Source organism: Arvicola amphibius, chromosome 5, assembly GCF_903992535.2.
Source record: "Arvicola amphibius chromosome 5, mArvAmp1.2, whole genome shotgun sequence".
NCBI lineage: Eukaryota > Metazoa > Chordata > Mammalia > Rodentia > Cricetidae > Arvicola > Arvicola amphibius.
Window position 1 is genome coordinate 59,573,004 of NC_052051.1, and position 24,690 is coordinate 59,597,693.

Sequence of the window (24,690 nt, forward strand, 5' to 3'; positions counted from 1 at the left end):
TCCTCTCCTCTCCTCTCTCTTCTCTTCTCTTCTCTTCTCTTCTCTTCTCTTCTCTTCTCTTCTCTTCTCTTCTCTTCAGAACTCTTATTATCTTGTTTTATTCGATTATTACCTCCTCCATTTCCAATTTGATCTGAGGTAGAGGGTAGGAGGAGACAGTAAAAGAAGACTGGGCTGGAATAAGAAGTCCTGGTGGGAGAAAAGCAGCCTTACCAGCAGCACACCGTGAGCCTAGGGGAAGAAATGAATACTAAGGCCACCCCTCATCCTAGTTCCCACCTCTGTGCTCAGCGAGGCAGAGACGATCAGTAATCATTTGGTTTTCCTATTTCTTGATGTGTGGGTTTTGCCCGGCCACCTGCTGGTTTCTTTTTCCTCTGCCCAATTCCCTCAACATACCCCCCCTTCTCTCTCTCTCTCTCTCTCTCTCTCTCTCTCTCTCTCTCTCTCTCTCTCTCTCACACACACACACACACACACACATTTGCACGTTCCAGAACCCTAACTCCATTCTCTTAAATTTCCCTTTTAGATGATACAAGCAATACAAGTACTAAGGTTTCATCTTCTGGAGTTGGAAAAGGTAAGCAGGAAACAACAGTCCCCATTTTTGATGACCCCCGCATTCTTTCAGCCAGATGACTGGGATGTTACATGCCTCCCGGATGAAAGATTACTCATCTGGAGATGTTGATCATGTTCCTATTTTCCTCCTTTATAGACGACTTCTCAACCCAGGGGACTCAGAGGATGTGGGAATCAGGGCAGCCATGCCTTTTAAAGGCCCCCACCCCCAGGCATTCAGGATTATTTGAAGTACAGCAGGAACCGTTTGTGTTGCTGCGCACAATGTCGACTTGTGTCTCTATTAGCTCAGCTTACCCTAGGCCCAGAGTTCCCGAACTGGGTGCAAGCAGAAGGAATAGCCCTCTTTGGGGTGTCTGTGTACTGATATGTCGATCAGTCATTTCCCCAGGAAACATACACAACACCTTGCTTATGAAATCACATGTGTCCCCCCAGTTCTAGGGTTTACATGCTTCCGAGTTGATAATAAGTCATATTTTCATCTCTGCTATCCTCATCTGAACCCAGTTATTTTCAGTCCAGTTTCTTTCTTTCTTGTAACTTGTTGCTCAGGGGAGTCTCTGGCGAATACTATCTTGCCACAATTGTTCTATTGTCTCCTTGCCTTCAGCTCCCGACACCCCTTAATTAGAGTTAGTTCGGAAGGCATCACATTGTTACTCTTTACAAATGTAACCCTGCAACCCAATAGTCTTCCTCTTTAAAAATGAAACGTATAAAGACAATCTGGGCTGAACCTCCGCCCATGACCCTCCTCCTAGGTCCATGAACTGTGTGATAACTTCTGCCACCGGTACATCAGCTGCTTGAAGGGGAAAATGCCCATTGACCTCGTGATTGACGAGAGAGATGGAAGCTCCAAGTCAGATCATGAAGAACTTTCAGGCTCCTCCACAAATCTCGCCGACCACGTAAGTGTGCAGAGCCAGTGGCGTTCTCTGAAGGCCACTGGGCAAAGCATGTCTCTAAAATCTTGTGGTATTGAGTTCACTTGTTTTGGTTTCGAATGGTGTGGTGGCCTTTGGAGTTTGCCTTCCCTGTCTCACTACCAGTGCCATGGCCTTTATTTTCATTTCCTCTGTCTTGGACCTGCCCTTATTTATGATGAGAGTCAGAGAACCAAGGAGGTGGTGGAATTGATTTGTGCTTTAAATGTGTGAAGTTTCCTGGACCTGGGGCTTAGGTGTTAGCAAATGCTCTTTTTGATAGGATGGTTTCTGTCTTTCCTGGTTTCTTTCTGTGTGTAATCAAGGCATCAGAGATAGCTAGAGACAAGGCAGTTAGCAAGAGAGGAAGGAATGGAGCAGGCACATGGGGTGGGGGGGGGATGAGAGCAAGAAGAGAACTGGGAAATGGGGGCCTATATCTCTCCCAGAGAAGACAATTCTGAGAATTCCTGGCAATTTTGCAGTGTATTCACAATAAAAAGAGTGAATGAACACATTACAATTATGAGGACTTTTAGCTCATAGAAACTTATTGTCAGAATATGGACTTATTGCCAAGTGCCTGAAGCATCTCTATAATAAAGGACAACAACCTTGATGAACCAATTTTTAACACTGTATTACAGAAAGCTGAAGGGAATTAAGATTGAATAACCATAGGTTAGTGATTGCACTTTAACACTTCAACAGTTGGTGACTTAGAAGATGCCCGTGGATGTCAAGCCAGGAAAGGAGATTTCTATTCTCTCTGTTTTTAATCCTATTTTGGAACTCGTCGAGTGAATCTGATGGAGGGAAGAAAAAGCATATGTAGTGATGCTCACAATCTGAAGAAGAAGAAGCAAGGAGAAGGATTGCAGCTGGCAGGGCTGGTAGGGAAGGCAAGGTTGGCGAGGTTAAAGAGTAGGTGTGAATAGCAGTATAATTTTGGGAACTCGAGCCGGGAGGTGGAGAGCAGAGTGTCTATACATTCATTTGAACTCACAACCTAAACAATACAGGCTGTAGTCTGGATAATTTCATAGCTGAAATATTAACACCCCATAGGAGTTAAACAGGCATTGAGGTTTGAAGGCAGTTTGTACTCCCCACCCCAAATTCCTGAGTATGAAGGGGGGTTGTGAATTGAACCACCTGAGGAATAATAGCTTTTCTGTGAGTTCTCCTCTCCCTCTACCAAAAGTTTTTGCCATTGATTTGAAAGGTTAACCTTTGCACTACGTGAGACAGCAGTCTACAAGTTTCCAATAATGAAAGAAAGCCATAGCGTGGGATGTCCAGTTCTGATACAGAATCAATGCTGTGCTGCTAAAAGCTCCTGCACTTGTCCTTACCTTTACCTGTTTCCAGGGTGCTGGGGGAAGTGGTCCGGGGTTTTGTACCTTGTAAGTGTTAAGTGAAATCATAAAGGTCTAGCAGCTGTTGGAAGTTCCTTGGCTTCTCTGTGTCTCTGCGGTGTGTGTTCTTGTGGCTCAAGAGGAGTGTTTACGTCATAAATATTTACTTATTTTTGCTCTTTACTTATTTTCATCACCTTTCTGTTTCTGACTTTGTATGCATTTGTATTATGGGGGTGGGGACAGCGAGGGCTGTCTCTGCTGGTTCGGAGCATGAGGGTCCCTAGTTACTTCTTCATCAAAAGCTTTTTTCCCCCCTCTTGTTATGTTGTGGGGTCATGACTACTTGGTTTTCTACAACAGTTTCTTGACAATGGCTTTTCTGGTGGCTGTGTGGAGTTAGGGGGTGCTGATGTTTATGTGGAAGAAATAAGATAAACTAGGCAGTTTAGGGCATTGGCTGATATACAATGCTAATTTGCGAAGCCATCGTAATATTTAAATACAGACTCAAGAAGGAGGTGGTACCTAAGAGAACTGTGCTTGAGTAATTTAACAATCATCATCTTCGGATAAAAGAGTCAACTGGAGCATTTGTTGCTACCCTTTCAAGCCCCCAATCAAGTAAATATGACAACTGATTTATTTTGAATCCACGAGGGCTTGCCACCTCATTGGGCGTCATAATTTAAAGCCTTTTATTTCCTAGAGATCTGAACTACAGCATTTTTTGCTTTAGCCCCCTGCTATTTGTTTTGAAATGAAGCAATAATTTGTTCCACCAGCATACTGAGTGGGAAATGGAGAGGTCTGCCACATGCTTCTGTTTCATGCGGGACGAGCGAGGAAACGTTGAAAGCTCTGCAGCCTTCTAGGTACCGCGGGCATATTGACTGCGTTTGTTCTAGGCCACCCCCTCCTGCCCGACAAAGGGCATCCTTCTAAGGCTCTTCACCGGGTCCTACAAACTTGTCATCCCTCAGCCCCTCAGTCACAAGAGAGGGAAAAGACCACAGAACCCCTACCTGAAAGTGATGTAAGGGGGACATTTTCAGCATATAAATGTGCTCCATTTGAGTCATCAAGTTTATTTTTTTTTTCATTTGCTTTGATATGCATATTTAATGCCTTGCCCCAGGCTGGATCTCATTTGCTGCACACTGGTGCTGGGTGATGATCAGCTACTTCAGAAGGGCCCAGACAGCGTGTTGTTTTCCCTGTTTTCTCTGTTGGCCCACTATTCTGATCTACTGAGCTACGTCGTGGTTTTATTTGCGCATGAGATGCCGTGAGCGGTTCAACTTATTGGCTATGAATAATGACAGCTAAAAAAAAAGGAGTGTGGTTTCATTTATTGTGTGCCAAGGTTTCTCTTGTGGAGGTGACAGTTTGTGACAGCTGTTTGACACCCCAAAAACACATACACCTCTATCCTTATTAAGTGGTATCAAGCTACACTGTGCGTTCAAGCGCGTGTGTGAATGTGTGTGTGTGTGTGTGTGTGTGTGTGTGTGTGTGTGTCTATGTGTGTGAAGACGGAGCGAGGAGAAAGAGTGAAAGAAAAAATGAAAGACTAACTTTGTAGTTCCACGAATTGAAAAACAATGAGAGACCTATCAAGGGCAGGATATTAAGCGCAATATAGTTTTCCATTTCCTTATTAAAATACTTAAAAACAAAAATAATGAAGGCAATTGACTGAATAAATATCTTCAAAGCTAGTATTCTCATCAGACTTTTATATACTATGACCAGGTATTGTGCTAATTTCATCTTCTATAAAGTCACATAAGTTTTCTGATACAACATAGATGCATTAAAAGACCCATAAGGGTCTTGCATTCCATGCTCTACACTCAGTGAGGATACTGGGTTTGTTCATTTGTTATTAGCAAACGTAATGTTTGTAATAATGAGGGGAAGTTTGGAATCAAGGAAAAAAGGAAGTGTGCAACTTTGGTTGCTGTACTGTGTTAAGTCAATTCATGAGGAATGCTTATTTTTTTTTTTATCATAGTATGTGTTTTATCTCATCATCTTACTATAGCAAAGGATAACTGTTGCAGGTAGCAAATGGCTATGATAGTATTTTTCAGAATACTGTTGAGGGAAAAATAGATAATAATCAAAGGAAACTCAACTGTGTTTTCCAGCTGCAGTTAATGTTACCCAGACATTCAAATTTATCATGTTTAAAACAAACATGTCAAGATTTTTTTTTTACAGTTTCAACTTGGAAACTGTCGTAAAGCAATTGTGTTTTTCCTAGACTGTTGAAGTAAACTAAAAAAATAAGTAATATCCAAATTTTCTATTTTATATAATTTGAGATCAACTTTTTTAGATATAGTACAGATAAGTATGTATCACCATAATATTTATGAATGAAGTTATTCTATATCTTTATATCAAGTTTACATGTTCAAAATATACTTGTTTGAAATATATTCTCCTATCTACACTTGTTTGCAATGCATATGGTTATATAGTTATGCCACTCCTGTTCACGATGCCAAACACCTCCATTTTATTTGCTTTGAAAGAAATAAGTAAAGAAAATATAGTTATGTGAATTAATATGAATTGGCAGGTACCTTAAAATTGGCTGGCTTTGATGACATCATAAGAAAATGACATTTTATTTTCACTTTTGTGCTGTAGTTTCAATGAACATATGCTACTATTGTTTTGCGTTTCTGAATATGTCAAGTATATTTATGTTGTTACAGTTTTTTTTTGAATGGGTTAGGTCAGCAGAGAGAACGACCAGAATCTTGCTCTTGACAGAAAATGGTCAAGTACTGGTAGAGAAAATCTATTATTACTTGAAAAACTTGATGTGATGGCAGCAGCGAGGAGAGGTTTGAGTTTGAGTGCTAGGTCTATTGAAGATGAAGGGAGAATAATGAGATTGGATATTAACATTAATAACATGAGTGATTGCTTTGTCTCTTAGTTTCTCACACTGAGGTGTGATATTAGGTGTTAGGCTATGCTTTATTCAAAGCCCCTGGGATCGAATTTTGGGAAGTTTTACTTTGGAACTCAGGGTCCCTTCTTCAGGACCCTGATAGAAGACATTGCTTTCTGTTATTTGTTTCTGCCGAAATTTCTGCTTGTTGGTAGCATTCCTATTTATTTCTCATCAAGAATATTTACATCATTTAAGGTATTTAGGTTGTGCAGTTCAAGCATGTCTTCAGTGTAAATGTGGTGACATGGATCCTAGGTACATTTGACTGTCGCGTAGACATTCGGAATGCTATGAGAAGACTTGGTGTTATCTGACGTCATTGTCTTGACTGTTTATGTACTGACTGGTCTAGGAGATATTCCGGCACACTTCAGAATCATATAAAGCATTTTCAAACCCTCGCTGGAGGAGTAAATGTGTTTCTGTCTTTGAGAGTCCACCACTCAATGGAGTAATCATCTGCAAAGGATGCTGCCCTTGTGTGATATGTGCCTATGAGTTAATTCCCAAAGACTGGTGCAATGTTGCAAACGCTGAGGCACAATCTCCAGTCTGAGTTACATTTTTAAAGACTCTGGCTTCTAAAAGCCCACACTGGTGTCCTGAGTTCTTGGTCACCATCACAGTCAAAAAGTTGAAGTCCCAGCATTTATCCCAGCCCTTCCATGAATGTTTTTTAACTTGTGGACTTGCATACCCAAGGAGCAGAGTGCTTGCATCTTTTTAAAAAGAGTTCTGTCCATGCTGTTAACCAGAACTTAAGAGACTGTAAAGCCATACGACATAAGTAACTTCATATTAACTAGAAGTATTGACGCAAATATATTCCTTTCATGGTTTAAATGTGTCAAGTCAGATGTGTCTGTGTACCTCTTCAGCTAATGAGCATGCCTTGGACTGTGTTTTCTGCTACTGTGTACCTATGAATGCATATCTTAAATGACTTTACTGTGTTTTCATGCTTCCTGTATACTTCTCGGTTTTATGTTATATAGTTATATGGGTTTTAGAAAAAAATATGTTGGCTATGTTTAAAGTACTTTTCAAAATGGACATAAGTGGACATGACCTTGGGAATTATCTTGTATGACTTCATAATTCCAAAGAGATAAATGACCTGTCCAAAAGGACGTCAATGGAGCGATCACTCCCCATCACATGACCTGTTAGAGGTGGCCCCAAGAGCTGATTCTATCCTTCTGTCTTCTCCCCGGTCCCACATGCAGAGAATACTTTTCATATGGCATCTAAAAACAAGAGCTCAGTTTATTTTTGTCAACTCTTAAAGGCAATAGTGGCTCCTGTTTCCTTCAAGCCCAAGACATTTGACTTTTATGGTTTTATTTGGAAACGCTTGCGCATTTTACCCCAGTGACCCTGTGAATGAACTGTGCACTGTGGGGAATACTTTGATACAGGAAACACGACCAATTGGCTAGGACTTATTAAGTATTATCCTATAGGCAGGGCCCTCACAGAAGTGCCATTCTGGTTTGAAGTATAATTGCCGCCTATCTGCAACCTCAACAAAAGCTGCACACGGAGGATTCGCCTCTTGTGCCCAGAGACTTCTGTACTCTCTGTTCTCTTTTCTAGATTTAGCAAAATTCAATGATGGTGCTAAATCAATTTTTTTTTAACTTTCAAGGGAGAAAACACTGGCAGGATTGTGTTTTCTAGGGAAAGCCCTGTGCAAATGAGAAGCCAAGGAGAGCAGCGGAGCGCTCTCCCGTGGCCCCGCTACTACAAGCTCTGCCCATATTGTCTCTTGCTTTTATATTAATTACAACTTGCATTATCAGCTGTGAGTCTGTAGCCCAGCAAATAGAAAAAACTGCCCCTGGAGACGGAGCTTCTTGTATCTATTTCCCATCTCCTATTGTGCACTACTCGGTATTCACTGCTTTTCTCCTGGTAACCCTGCTCTTTAACGCAATTATATAGAGAACAAGGGGAGTGCCATCTTTGACTCCCAATTATTAAAGCCATTGGGAATAGAAACATGTTCCCTCCTTGCCCTGGGGTGTCTTCGTGGTATTTTTGGCTGGAGAAGAGGACATGTATTATGGAATGTGTACACTCGAGTTCTCATCTGCACTGATGCACGTAGGAATCAATTCTCTTTTATATATTTTTCTACATATGTCATATGTTTTTACATGCTTTTGTATATCACGTTGGTTCAGGATTCACTCAACTTCTGCTTATAATTTGGCAGAGGGCCAGGTGGTTATTCTTGAAGGACGCAAACTTGGAAACTATCTAGGAGGGGGGAAAAAAGGAAGCTGTGCTATACATAATATTCCCATCTAAGAAAAACCCAGTATTATGGGCAATGCTTTATGTTGTCTATGTAGGTTGTGGTTTTTTAAGTTGTTTTTTTTCCAATGGCGAAGGATGAGTTTTTGTTTATGTTGTTCAGATTACCCATGTGTGTCTTTATGTATGATCACACCACTATCTGTAGCTTTATATAGACATCTGGGGGTGAGTCTCTACCCAGAACTCTCAGAGGGATCTGTCTGTCCATCCTTCTTCACATTAGATGACTAGCAGGAGGTTTCCCTCAATGTGCTTCAGTCTCTCCACTGAACGTAGCACAAGAGACACCATTTTTTTTCAACAGTATGTTTTTGAGAGGTGAGGAGGAGAAGAGGGAAGAGATAAGGGAGTGGGAGATAAGAGAACTTGAGAAAATTTGGTGACCACACTGAAAGTCAAAGACCTGACTTGGTTGGGGGAGCCCATTGTTCTAGTAACATCGACAAGTGTGACTTTAGAAGACAGCTGCTCCCGAAAGCCACAAAGAGAGAGATACTAAATTATGAATTAATGAGGCTTGACTTTAAAGTCCAGCCCAGGCCTGGCTGATAAGAACACAGCCGTGTTTTTCACTACAGGAATCATTGGTGCAAAAACCCTCCCGTCATGCCAGTGCTTAAACCGAAAGACCTGTCCCAGCCCCATCCGAACGATTATATAATAGTGTTGGGTGACATTTGCCTTAAAACATAGTTGAGGTGTTAGTGGTTAATTATTGTAATTTTCATGAGGGATAAGGAGCTTTTATAGCAGCCAGCTTAATAAAAAGCCTGCAGTGCATAAAATGCGCCTCACCGGCTGTGTACCCTGGAAAGTTTGGTTAGGGAAAGTGTCCCGCAGTCCGTGCTGTCGCAGAGTAAGTACATGCCATACCTCTCTCTCCTCCATCCCCTGCTGCGATTTGTCTAGCATTTCAGCTGATCCCCAAGCAATAAATACCTGCCATGAAGAGACATCAAAGCAACAGATAACTCGGTCTAATATATTCTTCTCACTTCCATTTCCAAATCAGACGTTTCTTCCTTCCTTCCTTCTTTCCTTCCTTCCTGCTGTCTTTCCTCCCTTTCTTCCCTTCCTTCTTTCTTGACACTGGATTTCACTGGGTAGTCTACGTCGGACTCAAACTCATGACAATCCTCCTGCCCGAGCCCCTCGAATTTTGGGATTGTAGATGTGCACTACCATGCCCACCTAATTCCTTAATCCTCTTTTTTTCCATTACGTCTTTATTGTACAGATTTGAACCCGAACTATATTTAAAGTCACGATTTCTAGTCAAGGTCTTGACTTTGAGTCGATGGCTTGCCTGGTGATGTTGCCAGCAACACTATTTGACATTGATATTGTTGATCACAGAGATCATGCCTTCATCTGCCAAAATTCCAAATATTAAAGTACAATATGTTTATAGAAGATCTATAGGGAGAAATGTCCGCCGCTGTTGTTCCAAGTTCTAGCATTTCCTTCGTTTGTCTTCCTTTGGTTTCTGGTTTTATTTCAGTAGCACTGTCTGCTGTAGGTACATTATGGGCTTAGTCTTGGGGAAAAATGACGGGCTAACTATTTTCCTAATAAACTCTGTGTCCTGGTATCATAGTGAGATTCCTTTCACCTAGCCATGTGGTTTGTAGGTGACCTATGCTTGCTCTGGATTATTGTTTACCAATTCTAGTAAAAAGTGCTGCTGTGCTCTGAGAGATTGCGATGCCTTAAAATGTTGTCCTGCACTATCTGCTCCAACCCCTAAAGAGTGCTCTTGCCTGTAGGTCCACGGGTTTAGTCAAAGTCATAGCATATAGGTGACAAGTGTACAGCTTTGGCCCCAAGGCTGCTGTGTTTCATGTGTGGCTCCTGCTCTCCCTGTCTGCCAGAGGAAATTCCATCTCTTGCCTGCCTTCATGTGGTACTGATAAAGTCCTTCCTGTACATTAGAATTCCTGTTTCCCTTTATGCTACAGCGGTGGTATTGGGAATGATCAGGAAAGGGGAGGGGAAGCAGGAGACGAATATATTAGCAAAAGTAGCATGAGCTGGTACCTCCTGGTTTGCCTTGCAGACCTTCGAGGTTCTTCCAGAAGCCACTGCTCAGTTGCTTAAAGCGAAAGTCTCAGCTTGCTGGCAAAGTGGAGAGCAGCTCAAGTCAGTTTCATTTTTAAAAATTACCATTTGTGCCAATTAAAGCAGGGTTTGATGGGTAATGACACATTGATGCCGCGATTGCTATCGCTCTTGTTGTTTATACAATCTACCTGTTGATAGTATTTGGAGCGTTCAGACAGACTGTTTTAAGGCAAGGCATTTGAAGGTGTAAGGGGTTGTCCCGCCACCCATTTTTGACCCCATACTCTTTTGAAGGGAGCATTGAACTTTGTAGAGGCTCATGGTCTGATGGATTTTGTATCTGAGGACACCAGGAAAATGTGTCCCGCTTATAATAGAAAAGTTGAGAAAGACATTTTGAGGCAGTTTCCCCTCACTTCAGAAGTTAACTTTACTGAGGTGTAAACTTGCATCTAATAGGATGTACACATTTAGAAGAGATATGCCAGATTTAACAAATGTATATACTGATGTAGCAGAAGAAGATGGCATAGGATAGCATGCCTGTGGCCACTTTTGAAAATACTAATATGTACACATTTTTTTCCCTCCCACTGTGCCTGTCTGTCTTCATGGTTCCTCATTTATGGCTCAAATGGTAACTGTGGGAAAATTCCTTGGCATCCTGACATCAGAACCCTTCCTCCTGGCGAGACCACGATGATGCGACCTCAACTCACTCAGCAGGCACCCCGGGACCCTCCAGTGGGGGCCATGCCTCCCAGAGTGGAGATAACAGCAGTGAGCAAGGTAAGAAGCTATGAATTCTCTTTGTGCAAAAGTAGGTATGACCAAAATAACTTCCGCATTTCACGGTATCAGTCCGTGTAAACAGGAGAAGGGAAGGTAAGGATGTAGGGAGTTTACCAACTGGTTGGTAGGAAGACGGAGTTCCTCTTGTTACTTTATTTAAAGACTCAGAATGAGTTATCTAATCTTTAAGTCCACATTGCAGTAATAATTGATTGGTTCTGCCAATTCTCTTACAAATGTGGTTATCTACACTACTTTGGTGACTATCAGAAAGATGGACCTACCTAACTGTTATAATCCAGTAGTTGGAATTATACTATAAACAGGATATTTGCTTGTTGTATGTACTATAGGACTTCTTTATAATTAAAGCAACCATGCCTCTAAAGCTTGTAAGATGCAAAAATCTGTTCTTATTAACTCCAGAAATGCCGGTCTGGAATGGGGAAGGGTTGAAGAGAGTTATACAGACCCTTATTTCGGCAAGATGGATTTTAAAATTCTTCATTATTGCTTGTCCCTGCTTCTATATAGCTGACATAGTGACCTTTGTCCCAGTTTAAAAAAAAAAAACCAAATAGAGTTTCAGAAGGTGAGGAGAACAACTACAGATGTCAAGGAAGCCTTCTGCAATTTGGAATGAATTTTACCATTTACAACAGGGAACAGTTATATATTGGTAGGAATGACTCTTCTATGGATAAAATGATCATTTAGAGGAAGATGCATTATTGAATGTGGTCCAGGAATGTGTATAGATTTTACTTTTTAATATTTTACATTAGATGGTGTCTGATCTCTTAGGTCTATTTCATCTCTATTATGTTTCTGTTTATGGCCACAATATTTAAGCATTAGACAGGCTCCCAAGTCAAATACTGCTTTACAGGTTAAGCTGTAATTATACAGGACATTTCAAAGGGAGTTGCTGGTGTGCCGTGAGTATCTACCCTCCTCCATGTTTCTGGCCAGGGATTTTGGACTCCTGAATTTCCAAGTGAATCTAGAAAGCAGGCCTTTCTAAGATTTCTTTCACCTGTAAGTGAATCCCGGTCAGGATCTGTCTTTTTAAACAAGTTGTGGCTCACAGATGACACACTATCAAATGGAAAGCTATAGGAGAACTTGTGAGCTATATGTATATTGGTTTGAATGCATCAGAAGGACTGTTTGTAAAATAAACTTCATTCTAACTCATTTTGAAGGTATCGTGTACGTAGAGTCAATAGTGGATCTGCAATACATACGTTTAACTGTGGTTCCAAGTGACCCTGGGTCAAATGCAGAAAGCTTTCGATCATTCAGTCCTCCCCACTGCAAGTTAGGCCACCACAAAGGGGTGAAATATCTATTAATAAAAACAAAACACCCTCAACATTGCAGTAGCTGGGGGGTGCGGGGAGAGAAGGAGAAGCAGACTTAATGGCCTAATGAGGCTATCTTCCAGAAACTTCTCCTGTGTGAGGCTCCCTCTGACCTTTCACTTGGCTCAGGAGCAAAGCGCTTCATTTTTCACATTCTTGCAATTACGTTAACGCTTCAAGCATTTCTGACTCCATGTCAGCTAGCGACACCAGGCATAACTCAGCACTGTGAGTTTTTCTCTTCTCTGTAGATTCATTAACAGGTCACCAAGGTCCCAGCTGAAATTTAAAACTGACTGGTTCTGTTGGGTTAGTTGAGTTATGGCGAGAGGGATAACAGGAAGGGGGAGAGAGAGAGAGAGAGAGAGAGAGAGAGAGAGAGAGAGAGAGAGAGAGAGAGAGAGAGAGAGAGAGAGAGAAACAGAGAGAGAGAGAGAGAGAGAGAGAGAAAACAGACGAGATAGAGAAACGAGAGAGAAGAGAGCAGCGAGAGATATACAGACGAGAGAGCCGAAAGAGAGAGAGAGAAACAGAGAGAGAGAGAAACAGAGAGAGAGAGAGAGAGAGAGAGAGAGAGAGAGAGAGTAGGTTTTGGAGCAAGAAATAACTACCATAGCATGAAGTTTTATCATTTTAGTTAGTAGGTTTTGTTTTATTAAGGAGTTTTGGTCAAAAAAAGAGAAGACATGTAAGACACCCTCTGGGGAGAAACAAGACACTGAGCTCCCCTTGCTGTGGGTAGCCGCACCCACTTATCCCTTGCTGAAGGATTTGATCCCCCAAGCATTTTGTTCCTTTAATCATATCTCTGTGGGATTAAAGAAGGGACACGGTAGCTTATGTATGGAGCACTAGGAAGGCTGTCTCCCCCCACCTCCCCTGCAACTGTGTTAAAGTTTGAGAGAAAGTGGGGAAAGTTGTTTCTGTAAAACGGAGACTGTTCGTGCAAAGAGAATTTTTCTACCTGGCTTACCACCGTGGTAGTGGTTATTAAAATGCGTGCGTCGAGGTGTCCTGGGTTTCTTGTTTGTTTGTTGTTTGTTTTGTTTTGTCTGTTTCTGGCAGCAGACCCTAAATTTTGAAGGCCGGACTTAAGTATGTTTTGCTCCCATAATCTTTTAAACATGCTTCCAAGATATTTTGCTACTTTGTTTCACCAAAAGGCTCTGAGTAGCTTTCAGGGGGAAAGATTAATTATCGGCTGCAGGGCAAAGTCAGCAGAGGTATTGACTGAAATCACATATGCTTATCATAGGCTAGATCTTAGGGTTGATGTAGAATGGAAAAGCTGAAAGGGAAATTTATGTTCTTCATATTAAATATATCATAATGTTTCATTGGAATCTAGGTTTGCAGTTCACAAGAGACTTCCTTACTTCTTCAGAATTTATTAGCACAACAGGCATATGGAAAACTGTAAAATGATTCAATTTCAAAACAAATTATGATAAACAGAAGAAATAGGGATGAATTGTACTAAATACAATGTTTTCATACACATTTTAAATTAAACTTTAATAGCCATATGCTATAAAACAATACATGCATTTATGTCGCTTTATAATTTTGTGAATATTTTTACAATAAGGGTTCTAACAAATCTATACCTTGGAACCTAAAAGCACCTCGTTCTATGACCCGATACTGAAGAGCTATAGGTGGTACACAGACGAGAGGTTATCTTTTCCTATAGGTGTTTCCATGATAAACGGAAAGGAGGAAGAAAATGACATTTTAATATCGTAAGAAATGAACTTGGAAAACTTGGAGTCTGACTGTCTTTCTAACCACACACCAGTCAACTGTATAAATATGAAGCCGGCTTTTCATTCACTAGGTTTTCTGTTTTCGAAAAGCAGCCAAAGGGAGGGCGTTTGTCTTGTTAGTCGCATTCGAATGAGGAAGGAAATCTGGTTTTTCAAGGACGGAATTAGGGTGCAGACTCCAGGGCTGTGGGGCAGTAACTGCCTGTCTTTGTGCCTGACTTCCCGTCAGTAAAAATGGGGTTTGATAATAAGGCCTGGGGTCCCTCGTTCTGTACCTGCTGATTCTAAAGATGCTTGTGTTTCACTGTGTGCTTTGCCAGAGTGAAGCCTAAGCAGCAGCCTCCTTGTTCCTAGAGCACTCTGAGCGCCTTAGATAAAAGGCACAGTATATGTACAAAGTATTATTATTATTGATGGGTTTGTGTAGCTCCCATTAACGCTGATGCGAGCTACACGTGTGAATTGGCAAGAGACTAGACCCCTCAGTGCTTAGAGCACACGAAATTTACATTTTTTTCCAGTGCTGTAATTGAGATGTTGACAAATTGGAGAATATTGATGAGCCTTTGTTTTAAGTATTTCGTGCCAAGTTTGTTTTATTTTTCCTGGTTTGAACAATGGTACGGGTTCAACAGCAGTGAATAAAGAGGGTAGAGTAAAGATAACTTTGTACTTCAATATTTTGATGTGCCAATATGAAATAAATTGTCTTAGGCAAATGGAATATGCTGTTTTAATCATTAGCTATGCATGAAAGAAAAATTGATGTTGACATCTTTGCTGTAAAATCGTTGTAATGGGGCCTTCCTTACAATTCATTTTTGTAAAATTCATTTTGTACATTTTGCAGCAATTGAACAATCCCTGCACTGTGAATAGGCAGGATTCCCAGAAATACCGAGACAGTTGGCCCAGTAACTGCTGAGCTCACAGTGCACACCACACACACGTTAACCATACTGTTGCCAGACCCAGATTAACCTAAATACAGGAGCATGCTAGCATCTATATCACTAATTGCTCAAGACCCTGGGCTGTACAAGCCAGCAGGGTTCCCCTCGACTCTGCCACCAGACCCCTCCACTGATGTCACCATCTATCATCCGGGCAACGAGGCTAGAATCTCACAGCTAGATGCTTATCTAGTTATTATACAGTTATTTAGCAACCGTAGTGTTGAGATCTACAAAGGTCCCCTTAGAAATGAATGGAAGCCTTTACAGTCAAACATACCTAAGATATCATGACACTTTTGAGTTTACACTACGTTGCAGTTAAGAAATAACATTTTCTCTGCTTTACATATTCCAGTTATGTATTTAAAGGAAGAAGGGGGAAACCCAGTTAGTGAGGGTACTGAATATTCTCTGCAGGGATTTCTCATTCAGCCTAGGAAAACTCTGTCAGTGGGGTGTTTTCATAGTGGTGGCAATCTCTTTAAAATAACCCTAAATACAATATGAACGACATCTCGCATCATCTTTTGCTAGTTGCTTTTAACCTTTATTTTTCCTAGAGTTAAGTTCACCCCAAACTGGTCACTAACTTGTGATAAATACAATAGTATCTCCTTCCTCCTGATTGTTATCAACATTTTTTCTCTCCAATTATAATTGACGGTTGGACATGGCCAGAGAAGAAGCTATTCTATATAAAATATTCATATGGTACTTCCTTTCTCCCCACCAAAAATTAAATAAAAATGAAAGCCATCCTTCAATCATCAGCAAACATTTAGGTATGTTCTGCTGAAGCTCTTAGAACATTTTAGATAGTCACCATGAGCAATAAAATTCAAGTCTTCTAATAAATGCATGCTCTAGGAACATGCAATGGTTGCCCATAAAAGCTTAAAAGTTTTCTATAATTGCCGTTAATTTTGAGTAATTTTATTTCTATATATATCAACTTACTCGAAAAATCCAGAATTGGGATTTCCAGATTTTTTTTTAACTTAGTCATGTTAAGGGATGTCTCCTGATGCCCGTTAGAGTTTAATTTAGAGTAGTAATTAAACTTGAATACTGCCTCATAAACAAAAGATAAACAATAAACCAGCCACGTTCCCTGCTGTTTCATGGCTTTCTTTCCCAGATGTTTTAGCCTGATAATTTTTACACAGTGAACTACCTAACATGGAGTTTTGTGGACAGAGGTCGAAATGTGTTTTGTTTTTTTCCCCTCCTTTTCTCTCCTTTCTCCTTTTTTTTTCAGTAATCCTTTTTCCCCATTCTCCTCCAAAAGTATCATTTAGGGAATTTCCCATCATATACATATATGCGTTTATTCATATATATATATATATATATATATATATTTAAGTTCTGATAGAATAAATACTTATATAGATGTGTTCTGTAGATAACTATCGTTTTTTCTTAGATATCACGTATTGATTTTCTTTCTAAACTGATCTGATCTCCAATGTCTTTCACCCTTAGAAAAGGAACATGTTTTCTTTAAGTCAGATTTAGATGACAAGGCAGAGGAAAGCCAAGCTTGACAATGAAGAGACTTCTTTACCCCCCTCCCCTCCCATCCATGCGCCTTCACCCTCTACTAGGACTACTGTGTGGTTGTGTTTCTCTTCGGGTTCTGAGGGTGTCTCTGGCCAGTTCTAGATCCTTCCACTGTCAGCCATGATCATGCTGATTGTCAGGTACTAGTGGGCTGTTCAGTGTGGAAGCCATGTTATTTTCACTGGGTGGGGTAATTACTGAAAGCTGAGAATAGCTGCATGAAGACAGGGGGATACTTTCATGATCCCATTAGCATAAGAGTGGGTAAATTATTCATGCCAAGTGAGGATTCTATGGGGAAAAGTATAGTTAATGCACATAGTTTTTAAATGTATCCCTTTCTGCTAGGAGACTAAATTCTTGTTGGAATCAGTTCTCAGACATTTACGGGAAGGCTCTGGTGGCGTGTTAGATGCAGCTCATGTCTCTGTGTTTGCAGCGTTCTCAATAGAGACTATCTGGCAAAGATCCAAAAGGTGATTAAACAAAATGATCAGCTCTTGTTGCTGTGTTACATGTCCAATACTCTGGATTAAAAAACATGACCCACGACAGTCAAGCTAACGTCATGCTGCTCCCCCTTCCCCCTCCCCTTCCCGTATAAGAATTCAGATGGCCCACAAATGTGTGTGCCATCTTTGTGTCCTTATGGCCCATAATCATGAACAGGTTGTGCAAATGGTTCTTTCTGTAGCACTGTCTGTTCCAGCAGCATAGAAGCGTTTCATATTAATTGGGTCAGTCTAATATTCATATTGACATGGGGAAAATTACTAAAATTTATTCTTATAGCAGACAATGAATATGTGTGCTTTCTGCACATGAGGGGAGTAAAGTCTGACGACTGCTTGTGCAACTGATTAATTTTTCCTAAAACTGGGGAAAATCAAAGCGTGGAGAACTGTCAGTCCCTGGAAACAGTGCGCAACCCTTTATGACTACACACAACGGACGGGGTGGGGGCTCTCGGGGAGTGTGTGGAAGGGAGCGCTGGTGTTAACACCGTAATCAGGGATGAATTTACAGTACCATTCGGAAGAGCCCTCCCTCCCCATAAACAAGCTGATAATCACAGCGAAGCTGACTTCCAATTAGCTTTTCCTTCCCTCGCCCAGATCAGCATGTTTATATGTCTTCCTTGAGCTTGGATGTGTCTCTACTGGGTTGCTACAGCTCATGTCAAATTCGAAAGTTTGGAAATGAAATGTTTGATTATGAGGAACTGCTGCTAACAAGCAAGGTAAATTCAACCACTCACTTCACGATGGAGTTAAGGTAAAAAATGCCAAGATTTGTGACTAAGGGACAGATGTATCTTATCTGTGGGGTTTGCACCAAATGCCGAGCAGAAATATAAATTGAACAAACCAGACATTGTGAGGAGTGATTGAAGAAATATTGAGATGAAATCTTGGAATGAAATATATATATGTATATTTATAACAATGCTGCGGATTGCTTACATGTCTCATTTGCATGAGCCTGAACTGTGATTTCATTAAGGGCAGTGGAAAGTGTGTCGGCTAAGGCATTCAGAACACAACACCGTGACCCACTAGGCTCTTCCGAGACTAAGGCTGACCATTTACTATGGTGGAAGTCTATGACTGATCGCCCAGGATGCATTTTAGTGCAAATGTCAAGAGAAGATAAAGCATAAAGCAGAGAAGGAAAACATTCTCAAAAACCACTTGAAAACATCATCATTGCCTGTCAGTCGCCCTGCCCTTCCAGGGGAATGAAAAGCTGTAGGTGAGAAAGGCGGAGGGGGCAGAGGACTCAAGGAGGGGAAGTGAGGTCCCCCTAGAGTCCGTGCAGTGTGGCAGATGAAAGGGACTTGAATAGCCTTGGGGGTCTTAAGGCTATTATAGGGCAACTCAGGCTCTCTTATCATGCTGATTTTTCAATTGATTTTTGGCTGAACAGTACTTGTTGAAGCCCTCCAGAGCATCAAACACAGCCTTATGGCGCTATACATTGTAATACACGTGTTCTATTTTTCCCCCTTCATTGTCTTTGCTTTGGAAGATCAGTCTATAAAAACGCCATGTCACCCACCCTACCCTCTTCCCCTCTTCCCATTTCTACCCCCAGGGAATCTCTTAAGATTATTTCTGGGTTTGTTTGTTGTTTTGTTTGTTTACAGGGGGCGGGGATTAGTGGGAGAACTTTGTCTTCCTCTGTCGGCGTCTGTCTTGAATTCAACCTCTGAAAATATTTCTTAGGTCCCAGCAGACAATGTTTTTCAGGCTCTTTAACTTACTAACATGTATCCCTGTGTTGTCTGGAGCAGTCCGCTCCCTTTCTGCTGATAAACAAGAAAGACAACTGAAATTTAGCTCCCTGGAAGTTTCCCTGGAAGACAGGTCTCTAGTAGGAAGAGCCATGGAGAAGACCTAACAGGATTGTGCCCTTGTCTGTCCTCTACTTAGGAAATTCTAATCTAGTATCACCACCTCCATGAAGTTTCTCTTGTCTGCCTAGGCTTGAGCCCAGGGTTCCCTCTTTTGTACTTCCGTGACATGTCCGTTTTTGTTGGAACCTCTTCTCCATGACGCACTAAGGATAGTGTTTGATTCCTAGTTCCTTTCCCAGCTTTGCTGATGCAGGGCTACCATCTATTCTCCACTTGGCTATGCTGCCTAGCAGTCATGAGTCGACTCTTGAGTCTATAAACAGGACCTATAGACACTGCCTTCTTTTCCTTCTCCAGGTAAACAACTTAATTTCCTAAGTTTTCACTTCGTGTCTATGGATTCTGTGATGTTTGCCTAGACATACACGAGCTGTATGGAATGTATCTAGGCATCTGTTGAAATCTGATTGCATCCCTTAAGGATTAAGAAACAAATTTTAAACTAACATTTTGTGTATTCATTACTGCCTTAAAAGATAGCTCAAACTCAGAACCCTTTGGAAGATGGTTAGGTCTTCAAAATTGAAATTTGTCTCATTAGGGCTTTAGCGTTGTCTCTAGCTATACATGTGTGGTCAGAATTTGGAGATAGGATTTCTTCTTCTTACACTGTCAGAGAGAGAGGTGGGGGAGAGAGAGACTAAATGGTAGATCTGATGAGGGAGGTTACACAATATGAGACAATGATTTCCCTGTGGTAACCTGTTTATGACAGGTTTGACTCTTGGAGATATCCCTGGTTTTCACAAACATGTAAAGGGAGCTGGAAGTGATCGTTAGTTATCCTCAGGAGGGCACTGTGCCTTTGCTGACTTCATATATGTGCACTTTCATTTTTTGTGAGTAGCTTTTAGGAGATATTCTTATTTTCATGGTCCCAGGCTGATGGCAGGGATCTTGCACCGTGGGTCAGGATCTCTGTACTGTAAGGTCACAGTGGCAATGAACGGGGGAAGGTCTGGGAGGCAGACTTGGATTCAAGTCTCTGTTCTAGTCAACATAGGCTAGGTAAAGGGGAGGGAGCACTCCCTACTCTGCGGGTTGACCTGGAGGGTATGTTAAATGAGATTACACATGTGGGGCGCACAACATTGCCCCCCAACATCAATGCTTGGGTCACTTCTCCTTCTCCTCTGCCCTGTGCTGACACTAATTACCTATAGTCCTATGGTGTGTTGCGGAATCTTTTGGATGTCTTATGCAGTCTTTGGGGACTTGTCCTCTCCTAGAAGCTTGACTGGACTCAGTGATCTTGTAGAGTCAAGTGCTGATGTTGGCAGCTTGTATTTCCATCCATATTTGTTTCTTATTTTATGTTTATATTTTCTTTTTATATGAGACTGGCTAGAAGGTCTTTATCGGTTGTGCAGCATTAACGTTCTACGTCCTTGATTTATGATAAGTAATGGGATAATAATCTGTTTCTTACCTATTAGTTCAAGAGAGCCTTTTCCTTCTCAGTTTATCAAGAAAATAAGTAGGCATCAGAATTTGTTTTATGGGTAGTGGTGACATGACACAAATCATATATATGTAGGGCAGTTCAAGTTGTAGCTTTATATGGGGCATCCTGCAGACACAAGTAGCTTCCTCCTTGTCCTTCATCCACCTGGACCTCTTTGGGATTCCTAAACGTCACAGGTGGAATAAAACACAAAAAGCATGGCGGAAGGTCAGACTCTATCTACTCTTACCTGACAACTATTCCAAATTGTTCCAGAAAAATCTAGTTAGTGATCAGATATTTTCATAGTTAAAGGTGTTTATCGGATCCTGAAGCGAAGACTGTTGGTTCACATGGATCTCTCTATGATCACCTCTAGTCTAGAGCTTCTTATTGTTTTTCTACTTGTGGCCTCTTTTGACCTGAGAAACTTTTATATGACCTCCTGGTAAATAAGTAGGTTAAATATGCCCACAAATCAAGTATTTACTGCTAATAAATCATCAATTCATATATATGCATATATTTTACCATTTATTAAAGTGGAAGCAAATTTACACATTTATAATTTTACACAAAAACTAAACCTGACACTGCAAGACATAGAGTATCCTCAGGTTTTTCACAGATAATCCATATTTTCATTGTAAAAAATCAGCTTAGAAGACAGCTTCCCAGAAATGAAAAATGACAGAAGTGTAGGGCCACTTCTGAAGTTATTGGAATTTCTGCCCTAATTCCAAGACAAAACCCAGTATATAATTCTTCCTCTAGCACGGGTGCTTGAACTCACATCCCCTTGCATGCTAGTCAAACAATCTATCACTGAATTACAGTCCCAACCCTGCTAAATGTTTTTTTCTGTTTTTATTTAGTCAAAGTCAAGACATCTACTTAAAAACAATTTTTAAAACCGAACATTCTGTCTAACACAGAGCAATCCAAAGACACATCAATTTGAGGCTTGCATGCTGAGGAATGATGGTAGGAAAGGATTAAAATTCTTTTTTTATTCAAATTTTTTCACAAACAAGCCATTATGTATCCATAAGAGCAGAAAGCCTTGCCCCTGCAGTGGAAACACTGCGATTCATAACTTACAACAGTCTCCAGTCTGAGCTGAGGTGTTTCAGGCTTTCATAGGTCCTTGTGTTGCATGCCCTGGTGCCATGTATGCTACAAAGCAAGCATGCTCATGTTGTATGTTCCAAATCAAGATCGCAGTGAAGCTATGCAACACAACATGGGTGAACTCCAGCAGCAGCACAACATGGGTGAGCAGTAATGTAGCATGGGTGAGCTCCATCAGTAATGCAACATGGGTGAGCTCCAGCAGCAATGCAGCATGGGCAAGCTCCATCAGTAATACAACATAGGTGAGCTCCATCAGCAATGCAACATGGGTGAGCTCCAGCAGCAATGCAGCCTTAGGTGAGCTCAATCAGCAATGCAACATGGGTGACCTCCAGCCGTAATGCAGCATGGGTGAACTCCATCAGTAATGCAGCATGGGTGAGCTCCAGCAGCAATACAACTTTAGGTGAGCTCCAGCAGCAATGCAACATGTGCAAGCTCCATCAGGAACATCTTGGATTTATCAAAAGTTTGATTTTGAATTAATATTTGGTCATTGTGGGCTCAGAAATCTTTGACTATTGCCAAGCTTTTTTCTAACACACACATTCATTTATGTGACCCCACGTTGAGCTGTGATGCACATTCTCTGAAGCTGTGAGCTAGCCAAGCTGCCTAATTCAAATACTTAGTCCTTAATTCTTCCTAACCAACAGAGATAGCTGGTTCTGCTGCCTCAAAACTAAGCATTTTTAAAAGAAATGCTTACAAAAAGTATATTAGTGAGTGCAAAATTTCATATTTCCCTTTCCGACTAACGTTTTTTAACAAATGCCGCCCACTAAATAGAACTTCTAAAATCCCTATGTACCAAGCGTGAATGATGGGGAGAAGTGATAGATGGTTGGGGACGAGAGCTTGTGGAGTCTCCTCCTGACTGATTGCCACACGTGGAGGGTGATGTGTGTATATCTCCCAAGCCCTTAAGACCTTAGCTAGGCATGTGTTATTTAAATTCAGGGCACAAAGATTTTGATCAAGCAAAGGGACTCAGGCCATGAAAGTATGGAAATCACTGCATCCCCTGCCTTCAGCAGATGCCTGCCTACTGTAAGCTGGGGGTGGGGGCCATTATGGCAGATGCACACATAACTCATAGGCGGCACACATTCCCATGCAGGGGTCATGGAAAGATGAGTTCGGGAAGAATGACTGATGCTTAAGGAGGGAGATTGGTGGTGAAGAATAATGGTCCTTGAAGCAGGTGCAGCTGAACTTTCCTTTGACCCTGCCCCTCCCAAATGACTATTTCTCTGTCTGTGAATCTCTCTACCTGTAAAATGAGACTGATAACTATTTCATAAGACAGTTATATAATTGATACGCATTGAATTTAAAACAGCCTGGTTCGGTAAATAACGGTAAAATGCAAAGAACGTGGCCTTCATTCATTCATTTATTGACCATATAATTGGATCAAATAAGATGTGTTCCTTTTCCACAGCAGGGATTTCTCTCATGATTTGGGAACACAAGTAACTAGGCATACATGCTTCTAATATTCCATTTAACACGGGGGCTGTAATATGTTTTAAGAAGAGAATGTTCAATACTCTCTGAAATATTTGTAAAAGGCTTCACAGAGTTGGGGAGGCTTTCCACATTTCACTGGTGGCCTTTAACAGTTATCTTCAGGTGAGCAGAATAGAGAGGGGGACAGCAAGGCGGTAGAGCAGAGAAGAGAAAGGCTCAGAAGTGTGAGGCTATGCACATGCAAAGAGCAGCAACCAGACTGGACTTGCTGCATGTATTAGAGACTATACAGAGAAAGTGCAGCTTGGAGGGTCAGCGGAGCTGACCTTTATCTGACATGCTTGGGCCTACTTCTCTGAAGCACCAAACGTTCCTGGTGCTGGAAAGCCCATACAGGCATAGAAATGCAGTGTGCCAGGCTGACCACAACAATGATTTCTAGAGGAAGACCCGAGAATCTGGTTTTTTAACCCAGACTTGGGGGAAACCTGGGGCTGGGATATGGGGAATACATTACGATAGTTTAAGCAAAAGGAGGTTATGGCGAGATTTGCTTTTTAAATCAGCTCTTGTAGACGATGGAGATTACATATAAGGGAAAGAAAAGCAAATATAGAATGAGGGTTAGACGTCGAGAAGCCACACGAAGCAGCAGCAGAGCTGGAGGAGAGAACTGATAGAGAGATTGTCCGTGAAAGGACAGAGCCCAGGATGGCCACTGTGGCTCTCCCTGGGTGGGTAGAGAAAGCAGACAGATAATAATAGTCAGGGCAGGTTTGTCTTCTATGCCATAAATTTTGAAATATGGACTTGTATCAGCCAGAACAGACCTCATTCACCCATGCAGAGTCTTTGAAGTAGAGATGTGTGGGGTACCTGGGTGAGGAAGGCCTCTTCCAGAGACATGGAGCATTTATAGGAGATGTGGCCTCATGGGTAAACACATGGCCACTGGCGTTGGCTAGCTGGCTGGGCATGAAATCCGCACATTGACTGCTCATGGTCAATGAGTCTCCCACCCTCTACTCTGTAGTCAGAGGGCAAGGGTGATCAAAGATAATTAATCTGATAGATTTTGAGACATAAGGCTTAAATAATGTAATTTATAGAAAATGATAGCTCTGTATTTCTTGTATACTAAATAAGCTTTACTTTAAGAAAATTAAAAAAATGCTTTTCAGGCAGTTGAAAAGTGACATTATACAACAGAGGTCACCATGGGGACCCTAAAACAAAAAGTCTTGCATTTATCCTCAGGAAAAGGAAATCATGGCTGCTTCCCCACCCCACCCCCCAGCCTTGCCCCAGACCCCAGAGCTGAGCTCCACTGGAGAAGGCTCTGCCGTCTGAGCAGCCGCTTCTTCTTGTATGTCTGGTGCTCCACTAACCTCCAGGACTCACTCACCTTCCTGCTTGACTGGAAGATTCTTGAGGCCAGTTTCTCCATCTTCGGCATTTCCTTCCTGCAAACCCTCTTTGATGCCATGATTAATGTTGAAGGCCTTTGATAATAATAATTCTCTTTATTTTTATCTTTTTGAAAAGGGAATTGG

General features: G+C 41.4%; 1 protein-coding gene across 1 annotated transcript in view; it reads left to right on the plus strand.

Moving 5' to 3' along the window:
• Positions 1-532: 532 nt before the first annotated feature.
• The window catches only part of Meis2 (Meis homeobox 2), a 203,889-nt gene continuing 179,731 nt past the window's right edge, over positions 533-24,690 (plus strand). Inside the window, exons 1-3 of the mRNA XM_038331389.2 lie at positions 533-583; positions 1,350-1,499; positions 10,904-11,018. Of these exons, the coding sequence (XP_038187317.2) occupies positions 533-583; positions 1,350-1,499; positions 10,904-11,018 (316 nt within the window). The remainder of the gene's footprint in view (positions 584-1,349; positions 1,500-10,903; positions 11,019-24,690) is intronic.